Source organism: Antennarius striatus, chromosome 18 (assembly GCF_040054535.1).
Source record: "Antennarius striatus isolate MH-2024 chromosome 18, ASM4005453v1, whole genome shotgun sequence".
Lineage (NCBI taxonomy): Eukaryota > Metazoa > Chordata > Actinopteri > Lophiiformes > Antennariidae > Antennarius > Antennarius striatus.
Genome location: NC_090793.1, coordinates 1,649,024 through 1,658,396, shown reverse-complemented (window position 1 = coordinate 1,658,396; position 9,373 = coordinate 1,649,024). Strand labels below are relative to the sequence as shown.

The window sequence follows — 9,373 nt, the reverse complement described above, 5'->3', positions numbered from 1 at the left end:
ACCTGAAGGAACCAGTAGATACCTGAAGGAACCAGTAGATACCTGAAGGAACCAGTAGGTACCTGAAGGAACCAGCAGATACCTGAAGGAACCAATAGGTACCTGAAGGAACCAGTAGGTACCTGAAGGAACCAGTAGATACCTGAAGGAACCAGCAGATACCTGAAGGAACCAGTAGATACCTGAAGGAACCAGCAGATACCTGAAGGAACCAGTAGATACCTGAAGGAACCAGTAGATACCTGAAGGAACCAATAGAGACCTGAAGGAACCAGTAGACACCTGGAGGAACCAATAGAGACCTGAAGGAACCAGTAGATACCTGTAGGAACCAGTAGTTACCTGAAGGAACCAGCAGATACCTGAAGGAACCAATAGAGACCTGAAGGAACCAGTAGACACCTGAAGGAATCAATAGAGACCCGAAGGAACCAGCAGATACCTGAAGGAACCAGTAGATACCTGAAGGAACCAGCAGATACCTGAAGGAACCAATAGAGACCTGAGGGAACCAGTAGACACCTGAAGGAACCAATGGAGACCTGAAGGAACCAGTAGATACCTGTAGGAACCAATAGAGACCTGAAGGAACCAGTAGACACCTGAAGGAACCAATAGAGACCTGAAGGAACCAATAGATACCCGTAGGAACCAGTAGAGACCTGAAGGAACCAGTAGATACCTGTAGGAACCAATAGAGACCTGACGGAACCAGTAGATACCTGTAGGAACCAATAGAGACCTGAAGGAACCAGTAGATACCTGTAGGAACCAATAGAGACCTGAAGGAACCAGTAGACACCTGAAGGAACCAGTAGACACCTGAAGGAACCAGTAGATACCTGTAGGAACCAGTAGACACCTGAAGGAACCAGTAGATACCTGTAGGAACCAGTAGACACCTGAAGGAACCAATAGAGACCTGAAGGAACCAATAGATACCTGTAGGAACCAGTAGAGACCTGAAGAGATTGTTTTTTTTGATCACAATAGAATAAACGATGCAGGAATGCTGGAATACTTTTCTTTCTCTGGATCTAGATCTGGAGCTCGGTTGTGAATCATCTGCATAAAGAGTTATTTGTCTTTGTGGCAACACTTCCTGGAACGCAGAAACAATTAAACCCAGAACCAGAATCAAATGTTAAGAGTTTAACACTCTCCAGCTTCCCTACCAGAATGTTCTGTAATGGTTCTGGAGCTTCAGCCCGTTGAGTCCAGTTCGTCTTTGTGACGCTGAGCTGAAAATAAACTCTTTATGGAAAATCCTCAGATGGAGGTTCCTTCAGACGAGGACCTGAGGTGTCAGAGTGTTTTTAGTTCCTGCAAGGAGATGAAGGTCAGAGATCCGGTCCACGCTCCGGCCGAGAAAGGTCACATCATCTTCATCGTCATCGCGGTCCGATAGCCTCCGACCAACAGGAAGTCAGCTGCAGGTTGAGGACTTTTCTATATAAAGTCGAAGCGTCCGGAGCGAGAAGAACCAGGAGGCTTCAGAACCGAGGTGGGTGAAGACGGAGCCACAAACAGGTACGACCGATCTCCTTCCAGAACCGTCTGAGTTGTGTTCTGATTCTGTTTGCGCGGATCCAGATTGAGGATCTCACTTTTTCTTTGGACACGTCTGTTTACCAGAAACTAGACGTGTCCAAAAACCTTTTCCTAGGATCTGGATCTCATTATGATTATTAGTCTGATGGTCATTCTAGAAAACAACAGATTTCACTGATGGTGGTTTCGATCCGGATCAGGATGTTTACATTTGACTCCTGACTGAATCGGTTTCAGCTCTGATCTGATCTCAGGTCAATCTGGATCTTAAACATACCTGGGACCAGATCAGACTAAATTGGACCTCGTGGTTCTAGATCTTATCTAGATCCGACCGTCATAGACACCAGCGACTTATCCGTTAAAGAAGTTCTGGATCCAGAAGATCGGATCTCCTCCTGGTCCAGTTTATCTCAAATTCCATCATAGCTTCTTGAGTTCTCTAGCTAACGGTTTGTTGTATTAATCGGCCACCACCGCCATGTGCACATAGGTAATGAATGGAAGTTGTGTAAAGGTTGTTAGAATGTACCGGTGGGTTCTGTGTGGAACGGGTTTCCTGGTTCTGGTTCTGAGGCGGCGTCCCGTCTGTTTCAGACTGAAGCTGTCATGAAGCCGAACGTAGTCGTCCTCCTCTTCGTCGTCTTCCTCACCTGCTCCGCCGACGGTCGCCCCGACTCCACCGACCAACGCCCGCTCCTCCCTCGCCCACTGCTGCTCCACCTGGGGGAGGAGCTCTCCCTCCGGCTGGGCGGGGCCACGCCAGACGTCCACTCGTCCGTGAACCGAGCTCTCTGGCGCCTCCTGCAGGTCCGGGCGGAGCAGCGGGATCAGCTGGAGGAGGAAGAGGAGGAGGAAGAGGAGAAGGGGAAGAGGTCGGAGGAGTCGCCCACCTCTCTGGACCTGACGTTCCACCTGCTCAGGGAGGTTCTGGAGATGGCCCGCGCCGAGAAGATCGCCCAGCAGGCCGACAGCAACCGCAAGATGATGGACTCGTTCGGAAAATGATCCGAACTCACGACATTTTGATTTTATTCTGCTTCCTGAAAAAAAATAAAATCCAGAATCGAGTTTTAGATCAGAATCTGAAATCTGTGGTTTACATTTAAAACTGATTTTAAACTGAAACTCTGTTCACAATGTTTCAGACGACACAAATCAATAAGTCTAATCAATCAAAAGTGACTTTAATAGATGAAATAATGATTTTATTTATGACAAGAATTCATGTGTTTGTTTTTAAAATCGGTGACTGATTTTTTGATGAAATTATCTTTAAAATGTGGGCGGGACAAATAAATTTTTAAAAATTATTTTATTTTAATCATCCATTCATTGTTTTAGTTGTAAAAATGTTATGAAATACGTAAGAATCTTCCGTTTGTTGCAACCTGCTGAAATAAAACTACGAAATATTTTGACTCAAAACTGAATTATTTACTTAATGCCTCATATTTTTTTTCAATGTTTTGCTTTGACTTTGAGGTGAAATAGCTAAATTACATTTATTGATTATTGATGATTGGTCGGATGCTTCTCTGGATGTTTGATCATCGGAATCCTTCTGGGCCACCGTAGTTTAATAATTTGGTTCAATCCCACAAAGTTAAAAGAACAAAATCACTTTGTGAACGTGAACGACGTGTTTTTAAGTTTATAGAACTTATTCTAATGTAAACTAATAAAAATTATTTCAACCTCTGGAGTCTTGAGGATATTTTCATTTTTACGTCTTTTTTAAATCTATATTTCAATCTGCTTTCATAAAACAGAATCTATTCTCTTTTTCTCTTGTGGAGTTTCGAGGAGAACAATCAGAAATTTTTAATCACATTTTTTATTATAATCTAATCTAACTCCTTTTAAACGGATAAAATCCCGGAAAATCAGTTTCACAAAAAATCATTTATTCAACATTGTAACAGAAATCATTTCTAGTTGATCGAACTGTGTTTTTGTGTTCAAACTGTTTAACGTTTTAGGAAGTGTGAGAAAAAATTGTAGAAAATTTTTGGTTGGTTCTGTTTGGTTGTGGTTGGTTGTGGTTGGTGGTGGTTGGTTGTGGTTGGTTCTGGTTGATTCTGGTTGTTTCTAACAGTTCTGGTTGGTTGTGGTTGGCTGTGGTTGGTTCTGGTTGGTTCTGGTTGGTTGGCTCTGGTTGGTTCTGGTTGGTTCTGGTTGGTTGGCTCTGGATGGTTCTAGTTGGTTGGTTGTGGTTGGTTGGTTGGTTGTGGTTGGCTCTGGTTCGTTCTGGTTGGTTGGCTCTGGATGGTTGTGGTTGGTTGTTTTTGGTTCTGGTTGGCTTTAGTTTGTTATGCTTGGTTGTCGTTGGTTATGTTTGGTTGTTGTTGGTTCTGGTTGGTTGTCGTTGGTTGTGTTTGGTTGTTGTTGGTTCTGTTTGGTTGTTGTTGGTTCTGGTTGGTTGTCGTTGGTTGTGTTTGGTTGTTGTTGGTTCTGGTTGGTTGTCGTTGGTTATGTTTGGTTGTTGTTGGTTCTGGTTGGTTGTCATTGGTTGTGTTTGGTTGTTGTTGGTTCTGGTTGGTTGTCGTTGGTTCTAACGGTTCTACTTCTGGTTCAGCCAGCTGAAGGAGAAGACGTGTTTGGGTCCGTCAGCGTCGCCCGACTCGCTCTGCTGATCGGACTGAACCTGATGATGATGACGATGACGATGATGAGAACAACAAAAACAACAACAACAAAATGTTTACTGCGGTGTTAATTTACCTGAGGGCCGGTGCTGGAGGTGGGGAGAGGGAGAGGGGGCGGAGCCGGGCTGCTTGACGATGGGGCGGGGCTTTTTGTTTGTGTTGAAGAGATAGACGGGGCCTCGGAGACCCTCTGTGGGGGCGGAGCTAAAAGCTGGACCCCTGCAGGCTGAACAGGAGACAGAGGAGGCTGCTGATTGGCTGCGACCCCCGCAGTGGGCGGCGGCTGCTGCTCGACGCGACTTCCTGGTCTCGACGTTCTGACCTCCAGGGCTTCCAGTTCCTCTTCATCATCGTCTTCATAGACTGACAAGAGAACACAAGTTAGCAACATGCTAACAGATCAGGAAGCTAGCTCACGCGCCGTGCTAATAGTTCTATGCTAACAATGTTTATGCTAACAAAGCGTACAGCAAGACTAATGACAGCAATGCATCTAAATGAATTACAGTAGCTCCATGCTAGCAAACTACAATATTTCATAATACCATATCAATATGCTAATGTACAGTTAGCTTCCTGCAAATTTTTTTGCATATGAGATGAAGTTAGCATGCAAATTCACATGCAGTACACATAACATCAACGCAAAAATGTTTTGTGTTCACAATGTTCCAACTAAAAGCTAACGAGAAGCATAGGTTATGCTAACAAGCTAACATATTATTTGTAAGCTAGCTTTTTAACACGATTTTATACATATGATGGTTAAATGCTAACTCCGTCAGCTACAGTCTTATATGCTAGCATGAATTGAAACAGTCAGAGAGCTTGTTTGTGATTGGACCGTCAGGTGAAGCTAATTTTTTTTGTTACCCTTAATGAAGTCGATGTTCATTAGCGCCCTCCGCTGGCGGTCAAAGTTAGCCGTGAAATGATCCATGTTCTCGTAGCCATGTTGGAGTTTATCCAGGTGAGACGTGTCGGTTCCCTCCACAATCCTGAGAAAAAAACTTTATTAACACGTCTGGAAACACAGCAGGGAGATCTTTATTAAAAAACATTAAAGTCAGACACTCACTGCTGCAACAGAGGTTTGGCCGTCTGTCGGAGGAGAGATGGAATAAAAACAGATCAATGATTTACATTTTTGACAAGTAGCATCAACAACTGATAAGAAAGTCAGTAAATAAATAAATAAATAAATACATCCTCTGATAATCCTGTAGGAAGATTACTTTTTTACTGATTACTGATAATAATCAGAAATTACTGCATTGCCTTTGTATGAAAAAAAACTTAATTAATAATTAATTAATAATAAAAATGTAATAATGTTGTTGTAATTTGATTACACTAAAATTTTGAGGTTTCAAGAAAAATTCAATTTTTTTCTAATTTACGCCCCAGAAATTAGCCTGATCCTCATTTGAGACCAGTTTAATATTCTAAAAAGAGAATTACCTGCAATATGTTTTTATTAAAAAGTGAGAAAAAAAAAGTTTTAAAAAGTGAAACTAAATCAATTTCAATCGAATTAAATGAACTTTTTTTTTTTTTAAAAGCGTAAAAAATGTTTTTCTAAATGGGTTTAAAATTTAAACCGGCGGCGCGTTCAGGTTCACCTGCAGGAAGACGGCCATCTCGGCTTCGTCCAGGGTCTGGATGACGGTCTCCAGCAGCTTGGCCGTGTTCTCCATGTGTTCCTGGTGGTTGTTCCTCAGACCCCGGATGTAGTCGAGCTTCTCCTCCTGCTCGGTGTTGATCTTCAGGATCATGTCGCCTTTCCTCTCCTCCAGCAGCGCGAACAGGTGGTCGAACACCTCGCACACCCGCGACTTCTGCCGACGCCCGTTCTCCTGGGAAAGAGTCGCGACCAAACCTCAGGACAATCAATCAAGGATCAAACTATCCAATGAACAAAAATAAAAAAATAACGTCAGACACAAGTTAGGACTTTAACTTTGTTCAAAACATTTTTGTCAGGGCTTTTTTTTTTGGCTTCAATACTGCATTGTGGGAAATGTAGTTTTGCTCAAAGCACACTTTTGACCCATTTATTTCTAGACACCCAGACCTTTTATGCTCTCGCGGGCCACATTAAATGATGCGGAGGGCCACATTTGGCCCCCGGGCCTTGAGTTTGACACATGTTCCTCAGGTGAACCAGGAACAAACCTGGAACCAGCGTTTAAAGGAGCAGTTCACCCAAAACGAGAGCGTGGTCAGTCTCTACCTTACCACAGGTGAAGTTTTTTAAGGCCGCAAAACGTTTTCCACTTTTACTTTGTGGGTTAAAGTCATGTGATTTAAAAATTTCGACAAATCCTCGGCGCCTTGAGGACGGTCGGGGTTTGAACTCACGTCGACGGCTCTGCAGGTTTCCTCCAGCTGGATGATGATGGCCTGAATCCTCTCGTTGTTCCCGACTAACATGGAGACGCAGTCGGTCAACTCTGTCTACACACACACACACACACAGAGTTAAAGCTCGCCCTCTAGTGGCCCTACATACACCCGTCTGCAATCATGTGACGTGGGACACCTTCTGTGATTGGAAGACGCTGTCCAGCGGCGCCACCTGGCAGTCCTTGTGGGCGCCGAACACCTTGCAGAGGGAGCAGGTGGGCACGCCGTGGGTCACGCAGTAGATGTTGATCTTCTCTTCTTCGTGCTCCTCACACATCGGCTGCTGCTGCTTGACCTCCGGGACGGGTCTGCTGCTCAGACGGACAGACAGGTGGGGGTGGGGGTGGGGGTGGTGAGACAGGTGTGGCGATGCATTGAAAACACGCTCGGCCAAAACATGTTTGTCATCCCGTCTCAGATTACACACACAGTCGAGCTGCTGACCTACATTTAAAAATAGTGGCGCAGCTAACCGCTAACCGCTAACACGCTTCATCAGATGTGATAAAGATCAACTCCGCTGAGGATGTGTTATGTTAGCTTAGCTTAGTTTAGCACAATCAGTGGGAGCAGAGGGGCAATGCTGACCCAACCGACGCCAAGTGTTGAATCTAAGCTAACACAGTGTTAGCTGTGTCAAGCTAACGATAGAGGATATATCTATCTATCGATCAGTCTATCATCTATCTATATATCGATCTACAGTCTGAGCCTGGAGAACAGGCATTGGAACCGTTGGGGACCATTACAAGCGTTGGGGACCATTGGAGGCCATTAGAACCATTACAACCTTTGGGGACGGTTGGAACCATTGGGACCATTGGATCATTTGGGACCATTAGAACCATTAGAACCGCTGGAACCATTAGAACCATTAGAACCGTTGGAACCATTAGAACTATTAGAACCATTAGAATCGTTGGGGACAGTTGGAACTGTTGGAACCATTAGAACCGTTGGAACCAATGGGACTGTTGAAACCGTTGGAACCGTTGGGGGCCATTAGAACCATTAGAACCGTTGGGGACGGTTGGAACCATTGGGACCATTGGATCGTTTGGGACCATTAGAACCGTCTGAACCATTAGAACCATTAGAATCATTGGGGACGGTTGGAACCGTTAGGGACCATTAGAACCATTAGAATCGTTGGAGACGGTTGGAACCGTTAGGGACCATTAGAACCATTAGAATCGTAGGAACCATTAGAACAGTTGGAGAACATTGGAACCCTGACCCCCCCCAGACGGAGGCCAGCTGGATGAGCGGACCCCCAGAACGTTACCTGGTGCTCCCCTGCTTGTACATGTCAATGATGTTCTCCACCAGCAGGTTGCGCTGCAGGCCGTAGACGCCGTGTCGGTCCAGAACCACCTCATGACGGCAGGACGGGCACCGGAAACGACCGCCGGACGTCACCGTGGAGCCGCTCCTGGTCGACAGGTAGGGATTGGAGGCCTGCAGGTGGGCGGGGCATCACAGGTAGATGTTATACAGTTTGTAAATGAAACAACTTCCTGGTTTTAGTTCAAATACAACCAAGAGTCTGCTGAAGGTGAGACTGGAAGAACCAGAAACTGTTCTAGAGTCGTCTACTGAGACGCTCAACAGTTCTGGACTTCGAAAAACTTGGATTTGATCTTGGTTTGCTTTTAGGAACCTAAGTAACATCTCTATTTTATTCTATATGATATTATTTGTTACTTTGTTACTTGTCTGTAACAAAGACCATAGATCAAATCTGTTAGATTATTATATATTTTCTATATTATAATTGCGCTTGTTACAGGTGTTCATATTAACTGAAAGAAAAATGCAATAATAATATACAGGTAAACCTCATCTTACGTCGTTTGGAGTTAGATCACTCTAGATTATAAATGTTCCAAAAAAAATTTGAACAACAATAAAAATCCAGGTGACCTCACCTGTGGGGTGACCTCACCTGTGGGGTGACCTCACCTGTGGGGTGACCTCACCTGTGGGGTGACCTCACCTGGAAGATGTCGTTGGCACACTTGCGGCAGAGGTTGTGCTGACAGGGCAGGATGACGACCGGCTTGGTGAACATCTCCAGACAGATGGGGCAGATAAGCTGCTTCTCCAGGCTCTCCATGACGCCGGGTGTCTCACCCAGACGGGATGGGGGGGGGGGGGAGGACGGACAAGGGAGAACCGACAGGGGGGAGAACCGACGTGGGAGGCGCCCCTCAAATTAAACAGAAAATAAAGAGCTAGAGTAGAAGGAGCAGAGCGGAGGACTGGACGGCCGGTGAACAACAGACTGAAGAGCTCCAGGTCTGTTTTTAGACCGGCAGACGTCAGCCGTTGCCGTGCCGACATGCCCTTATATGTCAAAGGTCACGGAGACATGACAGAGCAAAAGAAAAGGAGGGGGAGACAGGAGGTCAAAGGGGCAGTCCACCCAATCAGAGCAGGGTGGAGCGCCTCCTGCTGGAGGAGGACTGAAAACACTGCAGTTTAAAGTAATAAAGTACTCTGAGCGAGTAGAGGACAAGTATTCGAGTATTCTGATTACTCGTCTTTGTGTGGCTGTCAAAAAGAAGAGTATGCAAATATTTTCATAAGTTTGTGCAGTAACTTGCAGTAAGAATAGCGCCCTCTGCAGGATAGGAGGACTGAAAGCAGGATTAAATTAAAATACAAAAATTAAATAAAATACAATTGAATTAAATTAGTAAAAATACAAAATTTAATTACTAAAATAAATGCAAATAAATGAATTAATTAAAATTGAAAAATGAAAT

The 9,373-nt window shown here is 44.7% G+C and overlaps 2 protein-coding genes across 2 annotated transcripts; one reads left to right on the top strand and one right to left on the bottom strand.

Annotated features, from left to right (window-relative positions):
• The first annotated feature begins 1,162 nt into the window (after positions 1 to 1,162).
• On the top strand, positions 1,163 to 2,764 carry LOC137611992 (corticoliberin-like). Its single transcript, XM_068340266.1, has 2 exons — positions 1,163 to 1,530; positions 2,149 to 2,764. Exon 2 carries the CDS (start codon positions 2,161 to 2,163, stop codon positions 2,557 to 2,559), a length of 399 nt encoding a protein of 132 aa, XP_068196367.1. The 5' UTR covers positions 1,163 to 1,530; positions 2,149 to 2,160; the 3' UTR covers positions 2,560 to 2,764.
• Positions 2,765 to 3,468: 704 nt separating this feature from the next.
• LOC137611991 (E3 ubiquitin-protein ligase TRIM63-like) lies at positions 3,469 to 9,123 on the bottom strand. The gene is made up of 9 exons (XM_068340265.1): positions 8,602 to 9,123; positions 7,891 to 8,063; positions 6,742 to 6,916; positions 6,561 to 6,656; positions 5,822 to 6,055; positions 5,278 to 5,300; positions 5,073 to 5,197; positions 4,276 to 4,562; positions 3,469 to 4,198 (listed from the first exon to the last, which is right to left on the bottom strand). The coding sequence occupies exons 1-9, from the start codon at positions 8,719 to 8,721 to the stop codon at positions 4,115 to 4,117; spliced, it is 1,317 nt and encodes a 438-aa protein (XP_068196366.1). The 5' UTR covers positions 8,722 to 9,123; the 3' UTR covers positions 3,469 to 4,114.
• Positions 9,124 to 9,373: the final 250 nt, after the last annotated feature.